This window comes from Branchiostoma floridae, chromosome 3 (genome assembly GCF_000003815.2).
Source record: "Branchiostoma floridae strain S238N-H82 chromosome 3, Bfl_VNyyK, whole genome shotgun sequence".
In the NCBI taxonomy this organism is placed as follows: domain Eukaryota; kingdom Metazoa; phylum Chordata; class Leptocardii; order Amphioxiformes; family Branchiostomatidae; genus Branchiostoma; species Branchiostoma floridae.
The window spans coordinates 26,677,406-26,697,604 of NC_049981.1; the positions used below are offsets into that span (position 1 = coordinate 26,677,406).

At 41.8% G+C, this 20,199-nt stretch overlaps 2 protein-coding genes across 2 annotated transcripts; both read left to right on the plus strand.

Annotated features, from left to right (window-relative positions):
* Window positions 1–321: 321 nt before the first annotated feature.
* On the plus strand, window positions 322–5,371 carry LOC118410756 (alpha-N-acetylgalactosaminide alpha-2,6-sialyltransferase 2-like). Its single transcript, XM_035812531.1, has 8 exons — window positions 322–1,064; window positions 1,372–1,561; window positions 2,111–2,282; window positions 2,993–3,158; window positions 3,264–3,375; window positions 3,762–3,877; window positions 4,098–4,292; window positions 4,597–5,371. The coding sequence occupies exons 1-8, from the start codon at window positions 931–933 to the stop codon at window positions 4,763–4,765; spliced, it is 1,254 nt and encodes a 417-aa protein (XP_035668424.1). The 5' UTR covers window positions 322–930; the 3' UTR covers window positions 4,766–5,371.
* Window positions 5,372–6,981: 1,610 nt separating this feature from the next.
* On the plus strand, window positions 6,982–11,649 carry LOC118412024 (zinc finger protein 184-like). The gene is made up of 4 exons (XM_035814611.1): window positions 6,982–7,096; window positions 7,944–8,119; window positions 9,008–9,191; window positions 9,492–11,649. Exons 2-4 carry the CDS (start codon window positions 7,954–7,956, stop codon window positions 10,852–10,854), a joined length of 1,713 nt encoding a protein of 570 aa, XP_035670504.1. The 5' UTR covers window positions 6,982–7,096; window positions 7,944–7,953; the 3' UTR covers window positions 10,855–11,649.
* Window positions 11,650–20,199: the final 8,550 nt, after the last annotated feature.

Consider the following 20,199-nt stretch of genomic DNA (forward strand, 5'->3'; position numbering starts at 1 on the left):
TTACACGAGTGGTAGGTCACCAACAGAAATTCAAGATTGCTGTTGAATCATGTTCGTCTTGTGCCGTGAGCATGTGTAACTATGATCTACAAATCTGGCAATGAATGTGACAGTGTGTTCGTCCCACGACGAGCTGCCTATCCCGAAAAAGATACTGAAAACTTTTGGCCTTGTTGTCTTCGAATGCATTGTTATCGATGCTTTGTAAATGATGTATTGGACACCTAGATGTCTGAAGTGTGCATACTTCAGAAACAACTATTGTTGCATGTGTAGATCTCTTTAAATTCCATTATTTTTTATCTGCCGGTATAAGTCTTACTGCCGGTATTATGCCAATGCATGTTATAGCTGCTCTGTACGATTCTACGACATTATTATCTGTTTTCTGATATTTTGTGCAACCTACGGCATATATTTTGCCATCCAGGACATGTTCTTTGAGATACAGTATGGGCGGAAACTTTTTTCTTCGGAAACGATTGAAAATTGATGCACGGGTAGATATCATCCATGGAATGAAATCAACATAGCCCTGTATGAAGAAACTATCTAGCTATCAATATCTAAAACTTGATCAAAAACCAGCTTGCCCAATGCTTTGATCGTTTCGTTCACACCAGCTGTTTTCTACATATGTTACACGTATATGCCACGATGCCCTGCGGCTAGCTTTAATATGTATAAAAAGAAAACGCGCATCCACAGTTTCATTTTTGTCTTAGTCATAACAACTCTTTTTTTTGTTTATAATCTTAGATCCTAAATTTGTTTGACAAGTCGGAAGTATTTTTTTTCTGTCGTTAAAAGGCCCTCAAATTCCCAAGCTCAGTATCATCGATATTGCCGGCGGAACTTCTGACAAGCTTGGCTTTTGTATGTACGCTCTTACTCCAGTTTGAGCGTTCGAACGATACACGCACGCAAAGTATGTGGCGGGCTTTATACCAGTCTTCTCGTAGATGGATCCAACTTTGTGTTGCTCTTGTGTTGTTGGTCTATCTGTTCATAACGATACGAGTCGGGAAGAGTATTATCATGAAGGTTTTACCCAGGGGCATACGGTAAGTACCAATTCATAAGGCATTTTGCAACGTGCATAAACGTAAGAAAATAATGTACAGTGCAGAATAGCACAGAAAACCTAATACATGAATTCGAAATTCCGAGGTTTCAAATTCTGATGTATAAACCATGACGTCAGTTACAGAGTTAACCAAACATATTCCTTAACCTTCAATGATGTTAAGTTCACTGCAACTCCAATGTAGGTATTGACTTTTTTGCATGTCTTGGATGTTCATGTCGCATAGTCTAGTTTAATATGATTTCATAATTCACATAAACACGCACGCACACACACACACACAGTGCTGATGCCATGAGGTCCACGACCATACTGAGACCAGAGTACCAGAACCAGTCTCAGACCGCCGAGAACCAGCTTTGGGGAGACCTTGCCCTTGGTGGCGACGCGCTCCAGATGATGATTCCAGTATTGGCTGATCAGTCGCCATACGTTGATCTGCCGTTAACTAAGGACCCACGACACAGAATTTCAGTAAGAGATTGCAGAATTACCATGCGTCAAGATTTCAGACAAACATTCTATTTATGTCTTATTCAAATTTAATTTACTGATACTAAATGCACTTTACTCACAGAGTAACTAACGACAAAATGATATTAACCACTGTATGTTTTTTTTTAATTTTCACTAAACCACCTTTACGCAGTGAAGATTCTGCATTAGAGGTGTTTTGTAACATTGCTCTAGTTATCAGAAATAAATTGGCATCAAATCAACTCTTGTGAGATAACTAAATTTGTGGAGATCTTTTTTTTTAATATTTGAATAAAAAAAGCATGTACAAGTAAGTAGTCAACCTTAATCTATATATCGAATTGTGCAGTACAAAACTGTGTCATACAGCTGTTGTCAAGACTACTTTACATCTACCATCACCTCCTGCATATGGTGTGCAGTCTCGGAGCGGAGGTTATGACACATATAAGTGACAAGAAGAACTATATAACCTCCTTGAGAAGATGATTTGAAGGTTAACGTTGACAGGTACATCTCGACCCCCTTCACCCACCCTCCCTCCAGGAATGCCCCTCCAGTCTCCGTCAGAAGGTGAACACATCAGCCTGGTTCAGGGGCCGGTTTGTAGAGGGCGTCAAGCTGTTCATGGACCTGGACGATGTTGATCCTGCGTATTGGATGGCACACATGCCCTACAATAAACTTCCGTTCGGCTACCAAGATGAAAACAAAACAGGTAATAACACGAAACATAGGTTTGCAATGTATTTTTTCTGCATACGTGCACTGGTGCAGGTAACATTCAACATAACCCGCACCAAGTGGTAACTGTAATACATTTTGTATATTAAGGCATATTGTAGATTGTTTTCTGTATTTCAGAGGTGGTAACAGCCAGTTCAGTAAACGAAAATCCTCATAAATTGCCCAGTACATACACGTAGACCTTCTAAATACCTGTACAATTCCAATTTGAACTGCACTTAACAGCATATTTGGTGGTATTTAGAACCCTGACATACGTGACAGAATCATGACACAGGAAAGATACTTGACCCTTGATTCTAGTCCCCCAATCTCAACGATACTCGTATCTATCGTGTTTATCCAAATCCAAAAGTTCTTTGGTTTATCATAGTCTAACTGTGGTGGAATGCCCTCGGGGCATGTTGCCCCAAGAGACGGACGAGTTGGCCTGTGTAGGCCCTTGAGACCGTCTCGCGGCCAGGCTACTAAGATACTGGTATCATTGTGTTTTCATCCTGACAACAACAAAGATACTCTCCACATAGTATTCGTTCAGAAAAAAAATGGATAAACACGCCCATTTCATGCATGTATGTATGTAGAAACATTGAATTGCAGTCATTTGTAGCACTCATCTTTTTTTATTAATTCCACGAACACTGCATTCATGATGTACATATGTGTTTTCTCCCAACGTAGCTGTTGAGCGTATGGTGAGAGCACTGAAGAATCCAGACATCTTCGGCCCGAGTGTGACCGAGGATACCCGAAGGCGGTGTATCCGATGTGCAGTGGTCGGCTCGGGTGGGGTACTGAAGGGTTCGAAGAGGGGGGCAGAGATAGATGCTCACGACTATGTCTTCAGGTAGGAGTGGTATATTCACAAACAAAAAGTGTTGACTTTCTGGTACCGCTTCTTTATTTACGCATAGGTTAACCGTACTGTATTAACAATGCTCTATTTGATTAGGGTAAACCATGCGCATATGCAGGAGTTTGCAGAAGATGTTGGGCGGGAAACCTCCTTCTACGCCTTCTACCCCGAGTCTTACCATCGAGGGGACCCAATACTAGCCGTGTCTGTAAGTTATCCGAGAAGCCGACTGTACGGTTGTAGTTTGTATAGAAGAGGTTCAAATTACCGCCTGAAACTATACATGTAAATACAGTTGTCTGTTTTTTTTTTTAGAAATACAGTTCACATTTGTGATAATACATCTTTACATTGCAGTCTTGCCATTCAAATCGTTTCAATTCTATCCTACTCCACTCTACCCATCCCTCCTATGCAGAGGTATGTATCCATCATTCTGATTGGTCAATGTCTTGCGCTCCTCTCCTAAGCTTCTGATTGGTACGGGTCATTTATTGTAATAAATATGACATCACCTGGCTGTATGATGATTAACAAAATGAATATCTGCCTTTACCCCATGTTATCTCACTTCCTCCCACCAATATTCTATAGGACGCACTGCAACTCTTCATCCCATATAAGGGTTTTGATATAGACTACATGGTGGGCTGGCTGACCGAACGGCGGATCCTACTGCTAATACAGGAATGTGGTGAGAAAGTGTGCAAGTGAGCATCAAACACTGTATGTACTGGGACAAACATGTCAAAAGGAAACTGTTCCGATAAACTATGAAACATTAAATATTTGAACTGAAATTGCATCTATCGTGCACAAAATGGTTGTTAACTTGAATCAGAAAGTATGTCATTGATTTTGATGGGAATTTGGCTTTAAAATCGCAATATCAACCTCTTACTGTCTTTTTTTACTTTTTATATGTTCAAGGTATAGATTTCCCCTGAATCCGAATGTGAACGAAACCACTGTTAAGGTGCTCCATCCCGATTTCATCCGGTATGCGTTTTCCCACCACCTCAATTCGTCACGAGCGAATCGGCCAACCACAGGTTTCCTCACAGTTCTTCTTGCCCTGCAACTTTGCGACCATGTTAGTGTGTATGGCTTTGGATATGACGCAAGGTGAGTCTATACGGCTACCTTTAACGTTAATCTACGGAGCTTTTTATTATATTTGAAATGAGTTATGGATTACATGTCATAGAAATCTTTCGACTATCTAATTTGGCAAATCCGTCCTGTCTATCAAGGACCTGGTGTCTATTTTCTCAGATAGTTAGTTATCTCTTATATGAGTCTTCATATTAAGTTCAATGTGAATGTACTGAGAAACATGCGATGTGACTAAGCTGTGTCTGTTTGAAAACTAACTTAAGCCGAACCTTCGCTGATTGATGCAATATTATGATTTGTTTATCCACGACAGGTTCCCACTCTACTACTACTACGACGCTCGACGTAGTTTTGATGAAATGAAGTCCTCCAATCATTACACTACGGATGAGCTGAACACGTGGAACACCTTACACGAGGAGGGAATCATATACTGGTACAACGGGCAGAATGAGACACTGGACACCTTCACCGGGCACTAGTGACAGGGCGAGAAAGAAATACGCACCCATCAGTAAAGCAATGCAGCTAATTTAGACTGTGGGTGCACCTAGCTGGATATATGTGAAGGGCTATCTACGGAAATTGTCTATTAAACACAAGCTAGTAGTACAACGAATTATTGATATTTAATTGTCAGAAAAATACCAAACCCCTTTGTTGTAAATCGTATTACTTGTTGTTAGTAATTTTACATATAGAATTTCATATTCAAGATCTGAAAGGAGGCAGCCAGGTGTGGAATTTAGGAATTTTCTTATTTATTGGAAGATCACTGGAGGTGGGCACTACAAAAGCGCTGCTGGTAGTACAATGCTAAACTTTCTTCCAACACAAAGGTATACACGAATCAAATATCCACTATAGCCTTCTTCAGGATCAATACTGATGATAAAGCGACAGTGGTCGTTGAAAATTTAATCCGGGTATACCTTTGTGTTGGAAGAAAGTTTAGCATTGTACTTTGATTACTACGAGGAGCTTCCATGATTAAAAGCGTTAGGCTTGGGTCACATTTCAACAAAGGGGCCCGGCCTTGATTTTTCGTTTCTTAAAACATCTCGACCGGGCTCCGGTTTGGAAATGTGACTTAACATGCATTGGCATAATACCGGTCATAAGCCTTATACCGGTCGATTAAAAATAGTGGAACTTAAAGAGATCTGCACGTGCAACAATAGTTATTTCTGAGGTATGCACACTTCAGACATCTAGGTGTCCAATACATAATTTACAAAGCATCGATAACAATGCATTCGAAGACAACAAGGCCAAAAGTTTTCAGGTCATTTTCGGGGCAGGCGAGCTCGTCGTGGGACAAACACACTGTCACGTTCATCGCCAGATTTGTAGATAATAATCACATGTGCTCACGGCACAAGACGAGCATGATTCAACAGCAATCTTGAATTTCTTTTGGTGACCTACAACTCGTGTAAAAGTGTGAGGAACCGTTGCATTATCGCCCGCATCTACGGCTGAATGGGTCAAATTGAACGTACGCCGCCATTTTCCCGCCATTTTTAATGCTACGGCCAGCAGTAAAGTTTTACGTCATAGCGGTTGTGACGGACCAAAATTAAAGGAAAATTCTTGTCAGTATACGCCCATTTTCTCATGAATTTTTGTATGCTCATGCAGTTTTACGTCATAGCGGTTGTGACGGACCAAAATTAAAGGAAAATTCTTGTCAGTATACGCCCATTTTCTCATGAATTTTTGTATGCTCATGCAGATTTTTGTTTTGTGCAACTACTAACAGGAAAAAAAGGAACAACAGAGGATGTATAAAGGTACATAGCGGCAGTTAATTGTGCCGTGTTTCGTTCGACCGGTATAGTGCACCCCCTTCCAACCACGCGCCCGTTCTCCGTGCAGTTCCGCGGTGTGTTCCAATTACGATATTATGTTTTTAGCAGGACCAGAGAGACAAAATAATTTACACAGAAGAAGTGGCAAAGGTAAGCTGTAACAGCAACATGTAACTGGAGAAAATGATGCGTTGATCATTTGCCAAATTAGCATTGCTTGAGAAATTGCAGTAAACTGACCGGTATTATGCCAATGGATGTTAAGCCTAACTGGTTCTTTTGTGAATGACTCGATGATGATGTTATTACACAGTTTTATGATGTACAATCAGCCGCGGCCCTGTGGGCTATGAAGTTTGTGTTATCTACCGTACATAGCCCTATCCGAACAAGAAATAAAAGCTCTGAGCTTCTGCTAATTTCTTTCTCTATTCATTATTGAAATTTGTCACTATTAAACGCTGTCCAAGTTGTTCTGTCAGCCTGTGGGGCCAACCTTCCAATCCTGCTAGTATCTGGTTACGCCTTCCGACTCTTATTCTGTCACTACAATACAGACACACACCAACACAAACAGACACACACAAAGAAAGACACACAGAAACCTAAAACAATACCTCCCTTTTCGCGGAGGTAGTACCCCCGCCGTCCGAGAGATTTCAACTGTATTGCTTTTCTTCTTTCAATCGGTAGAGGTCGCTGTAGAGTAAAGTAAGTAGATATTCCCATGATGGCAGAAAAATGGTGAAAAGGACATATAAGTTGAGAAGCAGCCCATCGATGCCAAATTCGTAACTTATATGGTCATATCATGATACCACATATTTATGACAATTTACGATGATAGTAGTTGATAAATCTGCAGAGAAAATAAATGTAAACGCCACTTCCAGCTTGTCGTTGCGTTTGTTTTAACCTTTGACCTCCAGACGGACAGAGGGATCGACAGAGCAGAGGAGACAGCTCAGGCCGGTTGTCGTGATTTTAATCCTTCCAAACACGGTAAGACTTTGGTTTTTATATAGCCTCGTGACAAATGTTATCGTGCCAAGGATTAGAAAAAATCTTCTGCAAGCATTTCATCTGGGGATGCATTATATTGTAGGTATTTGTGAAAAATTAACATGTGATCAATCATGGGGGGGGGGCTATTATGATCATTTGCACACGTGAAAAATTCGTTGGATTCGGAGGTACTGCTTTTCCTTGATTATCCAGAATTTGGAATATTCAGCAGCATGGAACCCACAAACTGTAAACGGCAAGATTATTGTCCTGACCTGATGAACTGGATTCATTTTATACAAAGCAAAGGACATGACTTCGGTGTTCATACCAATTTAAGAATTGGTTTACACTGCTTGGAAATACAACACTGTAGAAAAAGGTCGGTATCGTAGTAACAAGTTACATGTATACCAGCCAACCAGAGACTATGTCCTGAATCATGCCAAGATGGCGTTGAAGACGCATATCATTTTCTAATGACCTGCCCTGCATATAACATAAGTTAATGAATATGATCACATTTAAATCTGGTACACCCTTGCCATAGACAAACACATGTACATGTATTTTAAATCTAATAATGACATGTCAAAACTACATATCTATGTATACATATGCAATGCACTAAAAAATAGAGAATGTATTGTACAATAACAGACCTATTAAATCGGAAGTCGAACTAAATGAAGTTTGTGTACGTGTGATGAGGAATTCAATGTAGCCGTGATCAAGTGTAGCTAGTCATACTATAACTTGTGTTTATGATGGTGTGCAGTGTAAATAACACTGATGAACTGTGATGCTTTCATAGATTGTAAGCATTTCACTCTTTCCCCTTCAGGATTTTCCCAATGAACATGGAAGGTAAGAAAGAAGAACTGGCTACTCAGGAGGTCTCCTTGGAGTCTGAAGGTGTTGAGAGAGAGACACGCCCGGTGACACACCAGGAGACACACCCGGAGACAGAGGAAACTGACATGTACCTGTACACAGTCATTCACTTTCAAGAGGATGCAGGTATGTGCTCTTCACCTTGAAAAAGCTTGATCAACTACAGGAGAGTTATGTCGAGAGAGGGTTCTTGAAGATATCCAAAAAAATTTTGACTTCTTAACACTCTGAAATGCTGTTTTCCACATTTTAAGGTACAAATTTCACATCAGGGCTCGAAATACCACATGCATATGCAAGTTTGTGCAGGTAAAATTGGTGTGGTGCAAGTAAGTTTAGACCAAACTTGCACCAGTGCAAGTTACTTTTGTCCTCTAATACCTGACATTAGAAAAAGCTTACACACACCGAGAATATTGTCTGTCATTGTATTGAGTTGTTCTACCACTTCATTCTGGAGATGATTAAGACTAGTTACTGTGATGGATGTCACTGGATGAGTCCAGAAGAAATCTATGGATCTTATCGAGTTGTAGACATTGAATTGTCTAAATTGCCTAAATTCTCAGTTTTTATGAAACAGTTTGTACAATTTCAAACCAAAAATAAAATACGTTACGGAAAAACAAATATCCAAACATGTGGTCTTTACCGGTATGTATCCCCATTTACTCACGTACATTTGCAAATTTTCAGAAGAGGAGATAAGGGGTTAACAGTTCACTATTTTGGGTTGTGCAAGTAAGTTTCCTTTGGTGCAAGTTACCTTTGGCTTAACTTGCACAGGTGCAAGTTGACTGAAAAGTGTATTTCGAGCCCTGCACATGGTTTTACTTTTAAAGTGCAGGTTCAATGTTGTTCATCATAAAAACAAGTTGGAACAACAACTGTCAGTAGACCTAAGTGTCATGTTGAGTAGTGAACTTGACACTCTGAAATCTATTTTTGACATATTTGTGGCAGCAAAATTTACACAGCTTTAGAGTGCATTTCCAATTTATGTGTTTTCTATAGATGGTGAAGAAATGGATACCACAGAAGAGCCGGAATCTGTGGATGATGCTGAATGTGGAACTACTGATCTCCAGAGTGAGCCTGTGTCCCAGAGTGAGGCTGAGGTGACCCCCGACCCAGACACGCCCACAGATGTGGAGGTCCCCCCACCAGTCCAGTTTCACTGTGCAGACTGTGATTTCAAGTATGTCCCATATTTCTACCTTTCCATATTACCTCTGTGGTGAAGTGTTCTTTTGACACATAATTGTTTTGGTGACAAGTTTAGGCAGAAGGAGAATGTTAGCTACACACTGAAAAGTTTTTTCACTCCATTTAACAAGCAAAAAATGAACCATCAAATTTTTGCAACTGTAACCTTGCAACTGGCAGCACAGCAAGTCTAATTCCAAGAACCAAAAGATTAGACTCTACTTTGCTATCTTGTCAATTATTAAAGTGACAACACTAATATGTGTATATTGTCCTTGATTCTTTCTTACAGAACTACTATTCGATCCAAAATGGAATGTCATATCAAAGATCAAGACCACAGCTACGGGTGCGGTGGATGCGCCTTCAAGTCCAAGTGGAATCGCAGCTGGCGCAAGCACATGCAGCGCAAACACGGGATGGTCAAGCGGAGCGTCTACCACCAGCTGATGTACCAGTGTGGGGAATGCGGGTACACCACCAAGGCCCGCAAGGCCATCAACATGCACATTCGCAAGCATTCCGGTGAACGGCCGTACAAATGTACCTATTGTAACTATGCGGCAAAAGACAAGAGCACGCTTCGGAGGCACAGCAAGTGTCACAATGGCAGCGGGCAGTTCACGTGTGAGATCTGTAACTTTTCTACCTCTCAGAAGACGACACTAGGAAAACACATGAAAAGCCACAATGTGGGAGACAGATACCCGTGTATGTTCTGTCACTATGTGGCACGGGTAGAGAGTGACCTTGCCATCCATATAAGGGAAAGCCATCCGCCGAGTATCTATCAGTGCCCGCATTGTGCGTACTCCACAGCTCTCCTTGCCAACTTCAGCAGGCACATGAGAAAGCACACGGGGGTCAAACCCTTCAAATGTGACATCTGCAACTATGCCACAGCCGTCCAGAGCAATCTGGTCAGGCACAAGCGGACTCACACCAACGAGAAGCCGTTCATGTGCAAAGAGTGCAGCTACGCGACTTCTGTGCAGAGCAACCTGGTTCGGCACGTGAATACTCAGCACATGGACGTCATGCTGTACCACTGTAACCACTGTGGGTACTCCTCCAACTTCAGGGGCAACATGATCCGACACCTGTCGGCACAGCATTCCAAGAAAGTGTGTAAAGAGGCCGACTCTAGCACAGAAACTGTCTCCTCTAGTGTGGATGGTGGCAGCACAACAGAGCAGGCGACGGGACCCAGCACCAGTGAACAGCAGTACACCTACATTCAGGTGGAAGCTTCGGGTACCGTTGGTCACCATGGCAACAGCACGGCCACGTCACGTTTCATGGGAGAGGAGGAGGGGGAACGAGTTCACGTGGTTCATCTTCAAGACGGACAAGACACGGGTCATATCGAAAGTGTGGAGACAGAGACCTCAGATCCCGGTGCAGAGGAGTCACAGGGCGACTTACAGGTCATCCAAACCGAAGATGGGCACCTCCTGGCAGTGGACCCATCCTTCATGCGGAATATCACAGAGGGGAAACAGGTTCACATCCTGATGAGCAGCCATGCATCCCACAATGACGAGGGCTTGGAACAGGAAGTGGAAGATACCATTTCTAGAGATGATGGAAAGACTAACACACTGCCAGACCCTCTTAATTCAGAAGCAGATGTCACACAAGAAAATAAAGATTAAGCTGAAGGGAACACTCAAGTATGGATGTTCTGGCAATGTATGTGCTGATAAATCATGGAAAAACATTTGTCTGTGATATGACAGAAATGTAAATTTACCATATTTTAACAATTACATGATGGTACATGTAAGCAGAAGACAAGCTCACTCACTGTAGTCTTGTGGGTCAGTGTACAAATCTCTGAAATTGTTGACAAATGACTTATTCGCTATGAATCATTCCAGAGTACACATGACAAATACAAGCTGCCGATCGATGGGTAACAATAAGGAAGTTCTTACTTATGTTGTTAGGAAGAACTGTCTTGATTTTCTTGTTGTTCTAATGAAAAACTGTGTAATGTGAGATTGTTTGCACTCGTAGATTATGAACAAATTTTGGCCAGTGTAATGTATTAGAAGATTTTGCAATATATAAAAACATGAAATGAACAATGTGGACATTTTTGTGGTCTTGTCTTTCATACATCATACAACTACTAGTATGTCTTTTGATACAATATTTATTCGTTTTTGTCGTTTCAGTGGAATGTTGAATTTTACATATTAAGGAATGAAACTGAATGAAACAATTACTGGGTGATAACTTTTCACTTTTGGTACTTGGAAGAAGTAGAGTTTTCTTGCAAGAAAATTATGGGGATTTCAGCAAATGTCACAAAATTCTGCAAACATCCTCTAATAACTTCATAATTAATCAGCAAAACATGATTAATAGTATTTTCCCTATAAACAGTTGTCCGTGCTTGCACGATTGTGTTTTATTTGACTGCAATAAAGCCATTCGAAAGCGGATGCGTATGTTTGTGACCTGCCTTTTGTCAATTGGCCGCTAGGTGACGCTATGAGACTGCGTTGCTAGCCTAGACTTGCACGTCTGTCGACTGACATCGGTATGGGGTGCAAGCGCGTAGAATGATATGACAGTCCTTTACACATGGACCATCGTAGTCACTATGGCAAGCTTCTGAACCGTTATTGTAAACAAATGGTACCCCACCACGGATAAGCGACGCAGTGCCAAGAACTAGTCTTTGTTTTCAATACGCCATGTATTTTCCTCATCGAATGACTTTTTCACCTTATTCAGTGGTCCATTCACTGTATAGCTAACTAACTGATTTCGAATGGACTATTTATGTGATAAGCTTTTACGAAATAATACGTATTTTGCGATTGTTAAATATTTGTGAACGAAATCTCATATAGTTTGCGCCGCCGCGTGCCTTGTCATAATTAATCCTTGGAGAATTAACGACTTGCGTGCGATATGCCAGTGAGAATGACATTCGATGAAACTACGACACGACAAGATGTCACCCTAGACGGCTTAATGACGACACCTGACCCAGGGTTGGCAGGGGGTACAGCTGCGGGAAGTAGGGCGGCGATACTGTCACGTTTTCCCGCCTGGCCTATCCCAACAGACAGCGCCGGTCATAGCGCGCAGTATTTGGTTGCCAAGATTCTTTCAAGAGTTGATCAGCTTGTTTCAGTCGTCGGATCTGTAAGCTAATTTCCCCATGAGTCCAGCACTGTTGGTTACAACACAATTAAGTTAACGTACAAACTGCGAAAACATAATTTACTCATTCTGCCAACTCTGTACTCTACTTCATGTCATTATGCAACTCTGACCTTTACTCTTCGCTTTCTGTCATTCTCGTGAGATGCACCTAGCATATGGAAAACAGACAAACACTGAAGACACTACCGGTACTTACGTTCATGCAGGTGACAAATTTAGCGCAAAATGTTACAGGTGGTTCCTGACAACATGACGTACAGACAAAACAACTAACGTTATATTCAGTCTGATCTGTAGAATCCCCGCTTGTTCGTGTGAAATGTGGTTATGGACGTCCTGTTAGATGGGACGTAACGTCAGAGTTTGCTAGAGTTTAGTTTTTTTGTGAAGTCACACGATGGACACCCTAGGACTTATTTGATAAGGGAAGGACTAGCAGCCCTCTGGGTATGCCTCCAAAATCTTACTACAAAAACATCAGGGATAATTTACAGTCCTACATGTACCACTAGGCAAGAACAACAACGCGGACCCAATCATATTGTACACGTTGTAGTACCTTGTTTATTACGACCTCACGTGGATAACTAACGTACTGCACCGTGAAACAGGTATGCCAACCAGTCCGTGGTGCCACCAAACGTGTATGATTCCCCATGATTCCCGAGGTAGAGAGCGGAATACTATACACTTCTTGAAGCCTAGTGTCTTCCCACCGATACTCACTGGTTTCTGAAAACCTATATTTTCATATGATAACTGGAGGAAAGAAAATGTTATAATACCTCCATAACCGCGCAAGCTCATTGGGTAAATATCATTCTGTACATATCCGTTATTGTGCAGTGCCTCTTGACACCATTTTGAGTCAATCATTACGTATCTACATGTAACAAAAGATACGTTTAAAGACACAAGAAAACTTGCATGGAAACATTCCCGAACATTTATGAACATGTTTCCAGAGGCCATCCTACCAGTGTTGCTTCAGTAGATTTTGCTTGTGTGTTTGTTTGTCTGTTTGCTTGTTGTTGTTTTGTTGCATAAACGCGTGTCGGTGCATTTGTTGCAACTTGCGGTGCTTGAGTTTTACCATTGCTGCGCAGCGGTTGATTCACACACACACACACGCACACACACGCACGGTTCAACCATTGTGGCCGTGAGGGGTTCTGCAAACCTGACCAGTCGGACATTGACCCCGGTACAGTGAACAGTTCCATCTCCGAGTCTTCAGACACGGCATCTTGACTCTCTCCATGCTTTACGGTAATTTCTACCTTTGCTATCACTACTTTGTGTCTTGACTATTGTTTTGTTCGGTGTGCTTTGCTGGCATATGTCGTGATGACTTGCGACTTGCGTCAGACATATCTATACATGACGCTGGACGGCCGTGCCGTGCTCTTGATTGTAGTTGAATCTGACCATAATAGTCCCATTTTCTTTACAGTGAAACCTGTACTAGTGCCCGCCAATGAATTAGTTTAATAAACAACCTGGCCATCGAAAACACGTTTGCAGTTTCCTTTGGTTATTTCTCCCACTCACATGAATTAGCAGCTAAAAATCATCGGCTTACAGTGGTCATCTATCTATTCTGACCATATTTCTCAATTCATTCTTGTAGTACAGTCACCATAGACAGGTTTGGTTGCTCTTAGTTGAGTTGAAACTCTCGTGTGGTCAGTATGTTCAGTGGCTGTCCTCGCTTCTAGACCAGGGAGTCACAAGTTTGGATCTCAGGGCCCGGGCTGTTACTAGCCTACTCGACTTGCATGCTACTCGCCAGGGCTGCAGTTCTGCAGACTGGGCGTCAAGCCACGGCCCGCTGTTCACTCATTTGTTGTGACCAAAAGAGCGATAAAATGCCCCCAGTTTACCTAAGTGCGCACAGAATTGTCCTTCGTCTTACGAACAACGTAAAAACTGAACTGTAATGTAGTAAACTGAACTGAATTGAAACACAGTTGGTGCCAAGTTCAATCAGAGAGATGTAATTTTCATATCACTTGAAGCTTATTCAATATCATACTACTACGTCATGGCACCTTCTTTGCGTTCATGAACAGTTTGCATTAGGAATAAAACTCCTTCGGCACGTTATGAACCCAGTTAACTAGTTAACTATATAATATATCTCTATCTTTATCATCATTGTAGGAAAGGTGATTCTTGTATGAGCTAGGAATGTAAGTAAAAACCACTCTGTGTGTGTGTGTGTGTGTCTGTGTCTGTGTGTCTGTGTCTTTGTGTCTGTGTCTGTGTGCGCGCGCACGAGCTTTCCAATAGAGAAAAGTAGACTGTTGTCCACTTCGGCAGTACATAATCTAATTTACATAGAGACAATACCGCAGCGGAAATGGGTATGATAGTATTTTATGCCATAACATTTCTTACCCAATACCGGTGTCGCACATTTTGTTGTTGGTCTTCGAATTTCTACTTGCAGATGGTCCTTAACTTTTATTTTCAGAGTCATCTTGCCACAATTGCAGACACATCCCAATAACGTCACATAACTTAAAATGCATCGCCTGAAACACTCCTCTCCAGGTATGTGGTAGATGAGCATGATATGTATCGCTTGAGAACGACTCCGCTTGCTCATTTTTTGGTGTTTGATGATCTTTATCTTATCATTAGACCTATCATAAACCCAATCAACGTCAAATGTAACGGAACTGTAATGATTATGACGGGTATTTTGGTACTAAACGGGCGAGCAAACTCAACATTCCAGTCTTCTCCTTCTCCGAGTCAGACGCAGGTCAGTGCCGCACCGCAGGCATGGGCGGGTGGATGTCGGCCACACCGCGCCGGTTTTACAAACTTGCTTCCCTGTATTTCCCAATCAGCTATTTATCTGCTTCTCTGTAACAGTCTGTAGGTCTAGAACCGTACAAACAGGCTCTGATTTACCGGTTAGTGCAGTTCTTGAAAGGATACACTTTTTCTAATGCAGTTTCCACCAGGAATCTTCTCCCCGCCGTTTGGATGGCGCGCTGCACTTACCCCTGGTTCAGCACCAAGGACGGGGCATGCCGTGTGTTCCCTCCACTTCTGCCGTGTAGCCCCTTTGATAGAAAAATACGTAAAACACACTAGAACGGACTACGTTTTCTAACGGGTTACACACAAACACACACTCACACACACACACATATATATACGCACACGCATATGCACACACACACACACACACACATACATATACATACATACATACACATAGATACACTCATAAACACGCGCACACACACATACACACACACATACATACATACAAACGTACATACACACGCGCACACCGCGCGTTTATGGGCACTAGTTGGTAACAAGACGACTAGTGACCAGAAAGTATCATTCCTTTTTATGTAACTTTCAACATCAGCCCTCTGACTATATCTTGACACAAATTTGGTTGTTAATGAAAACCTACAACTAGTTGGGCACATAGGAACATGCTACTGACGACAGACACACCGATACCTTTGTAGAACTCCTTGTAGAGTCCTCTGTGATATAAAATCGTTTTACTTTAACTTTCTTTGTTTGATCCTTATCACACAACAAACCTTTGTCATTAACGTCAGTCCGTAAGGACATCGCACATGGTGTTCTTCATTCAGTTCAGTTCAATTTTATTGAGAATCAACTAGGGGTGTACAATGTTTAGGGCGTGCCACTGAATTGTGTTGATTTTGCAGAAACATCAACAATGCATATCAAAATCAACTTAGTTAACAGGTGTAACGTTATACATGCGGACAGACCCCGAGTAAATATACACATACCGGCACCAATTAAGTCACGGTAACGTCACAAGAACAATACTGATATGTCTTTAGCCATTTGACTCATTGTACAGACGAATAGCTTGATGAAGCAATGGATTACTGAGTCTTTTTGTACGCGCTGTTAGTATTTGTGAGTTCGGACCTTTATTTCTGAGACTCCGCCCAGTGGCCATGGTCCTGGTTGGTGGGACCAGTTGGTTCTTGGCAATTATGGATGCGTGTCATGTTTGTGTTTCTTTGTACCACATCTTCACTAGAAGTAAACCATAATGTAGGATATACTATCAAGGATGAATAATCAAGTTAGCGACGTTTTTTACGGGAAAAAGTTTTTGCGTCGACATTCAATTATGGATAGAGGCGTGTTTCTGCCATATATTCCGACTCTAGATCTTCGGATGTACAGAGCCTGAGTGCTGTTGTTCCCGGTTCTCTATAGCAAGTTATTACTTAGCTTAGTATTGCCTCCATCATTCCATTCTATATATGTCTTCTTTTGTTCAGCACGGTGCCGTCATCAGTTGCAAAATCTATGTCGGGCCTCTGTGGCAGCCTGGATCCATGGAAGATTCACCCTGCATATTTTGTGACTGGTATGATAGACCAGTGCAGAGCCCGTCTGGTCGTGAAAACGTGTAACTTGCATGAAATATCATATCTATCTTTATATCTAGCTAACAGTATACTTTGCCTTTGGATGTTGAAAACAGTCCAAAACAGAGAAAGAATGAGACCCTTTTATTGTAAAGTAGTTTGGGTATATCGAAGATAAGATCAGTCGCTATAAGAACATCGTTAAAATCAGGTTACGAAGAAAGTTAGGGGTAATGTAAAAATGTGGATATATCTTTCAACAGTAGATTAATGAGAAAATTGGTAAATGGCATTTATTCATGGCAAAAAGATTTTCCATCGCTGGTAGACTAGTTTTACAGACCACCATATGACCAACCGTCATCATGATATGAACGTCGCGTTGGTTTTAAGCCATCACGTTCGACGTGAAATACAATCTAAGCGACGTATTTTTGCCGTTGTCGAATAGAGAGGAAATGATTTTGGGTCTGATATTGAAGAACATCAAAAGCAATGATAAAAAGGAAAACCAAGTCACAAAGGACCAACATCAATGGCTTGGGAATCCCATTTAATCCTGCATGCTGGATTCATTCTTTGTATAGAACTCATCTGGTCCAACGGTTTCGTTAGCCATGTCAAGGACCAGAAGTCATTACGGTTGGACTTTGTTGTTGTTGTTCCTTGTCTTACCGAGCTTTAATTTGCTGGATTTCTCAGGTTCCTTTTTAAACACACGGGGTTCTGCTTTGCATTGAGCTAACATTAAGTTAAGTTTGGTTATCAAAGTGTTTAAAGCAGTTGGGAAAATATCGGAGTCGTACAGACGCATTAGACTCTTCTCAGGATTAAAGTGCCGGTTGTGAACCCGACTGTGGGTTTAGACCTAATCTCCTTAAGCCCAGGTTATATCAAGTCTTCTGACAGACTTTCATTTTTCCTCAAAATTCCATAGATTTGCGTTCTTCTTTGCTATGTGGGTGTGCGCCGTACTTAAACCCTTTTTTCCGCCTGGGTTGGCGAACTAAGCGAGGGAGCTAGCGGTGCGCGGACGGGAAAAGGGCCACGAATATCACTTTCCACCGAGTTTCACTTTACCCATGAGGGACCGATAATCGCAGGCACTTTGCTGTTTTGATCAAAGTGTTTTCCGTTTTATCTGTCGGTCCCATGGTAGAAAGGTTAGCAAAGTACAGGACTACCAATCTCTATGGTCTCGTTTTTGTACCTTGTCTGTCGGCTTTGCCGACGATCTGACGATTTCGGGTACAAAGTTGTGCATTTAACGGCACGTTGCCTTCAAAGATAACTTTCATGTGTAAGTGGGGATTATGTGTCGACTTTTCAAACCTGGATAGGACAGTGACTGAGATATGGAGCGACAGAAAGAGAGAGGAAGAAACAGAAGGGCAAACTTACATCCACACGCCCTAGGTACAGGTGGGATTTACACCTGTAAGTGTAGGATATATAGCGGATGTTGAACAGGACGTCGAATTGTAGCTTATCTGTGACGTTCTCACACCAGTTCATAACGTATTGACTATGATGGACCCTCATTTTAAGCTGTATCACTTAAGCTCGAATCTGAATTGGTGAGCCGGCGTAACCGTGCTGCAGCGTAACACTGCACCACCGTCACAGGCACGGGGCGGCGGCTGGCTATACCACACCGAATGCGCCTACCACACCTGCACTATTCAAATCTAACTCTTACTGCTGTTTGACGCTATCTAATGAAGAGGCCCTTGCCGTATTTGATAACATGAGGTTCAAATCTGTGATATTTTGTGGGAAAACCGAATTTTAAACACGTCGACTGATACATGTAGTCATGATTCTTTCTCGTTATTTCGGGGCCGTGCTGTAATCTTGTTTGTCCGTTTGCACATCATGCACGGACATGGTGCGGCCTGGACACTTTTCTTATTACTGTTTCGCATGCCTAAATGCTCGACAACTTCTCTTTAGTATCAACAGAAACGAGGAAATGCAAATAAAGGCAGAAACTTCGACCATTAATATTATCTTCATACCGAGCGGTGTGCGTAGAGGGCGGACAGTGGATTCTGTCGCTGTGCCGTCTGCTCACCCTAGGGTTTCTCATCCCCACTAACTATCCTGTCCCAGTTCTGACGGTCTACAGCCATTTCTTTCAGCCCTTTGAGAGTGATTTTATCAGTCTTCCGAGAACTGATTTGTCATCGTACAGTACACAGTTCAGACAGGTTTCTCTATGCCTGCCTAGGGTTCGGTTTCCATTCTTTAAGTAGTCGTTCCTTGGGCATTCGCCATAAAGTCGGTTTGCCGAGGCGATGTTTACCATGTTTGCCGGAACATCTCTGTTTCTTGCCTGCTGTTGTGTCTAGTTCACCCTTACAAATACCACGTTTTATTGCAGTCCCATGCCTCATTTTTTTTTCTATCCAGGGATACTGTTGAATTATGGCGTATGTCAATGAGAGGGATATTGAAATGAATTAATGAATGATTTTGTTTTTTAAAACGCCGTAGCTGGTGGAATGAATTGCGTTATACTTACAACGAGTCAAACTTCAAACACATCTCCCTTGGCATAAATTAGTAAAGTCATCGGGACTAAAAATAACTTTGCTAATGAATTTTGAGGGATTAAACGTTGCGTCAAAGATTGGAACAGCTTCCGTCATAAAGTTTGTCAGCCATACGCTGATTGATAACATGCCAACAAATACTTACATAATTGTGTGACACACATAATTGTGGACAACTTAATGGATGACAAAGACTAAGAAGTAATGAGGACAATGAAGAATCTATGTTCTGAGACTCCCTACATTCTACACCAATGAAATCTCACATATTTCATCTTACAAATGAATTGAAGCTCATGAAGAAGTTTTGTCTAGAGTATTAAATTTTTAAACCTCAAAATGCGATCAAAAAGTTACAAAACGTGCTGAGCTTTTGTGTGCTATCCCAGTGCAACATTCTGAAATGCCACATTCATGGCTAAATGCTGTTGTAGAAAGTCTCGCTTTTTATTGGCGACGTATTCTATTCATTTTGAATTTCTGTTATGTGGTCCATATTGTTAACAAGTCTTGATGTACGCTGTATTTGAGATTTTTGCCATCAGAAGAGACAATCTGAAGATCAACTTTTTGGCCTGACATCCTCAGTTTGCATAACACAATGTTTGACGTCTTTTTGTTCCAGGGGTCAAAGATTGTGCACTATGTGTACAGCGTAGGTCTAAACGTGAACCAGTATCCGACCGCACAGCTAGGTGACACTAGTAAATTTTATTAGGGCAACATTGTGATCAATTTACCCCAAGGTAGCGAAGTTGCTTTTGTTGCTTGTGCGCCGAAATACTGTAAATGCAGAAATGTTCGCGGTGGTCTCACATTCGCGGTTTTCGCCTTGGCCACTTCACCGCGAACTTAAAACCCACCGCGA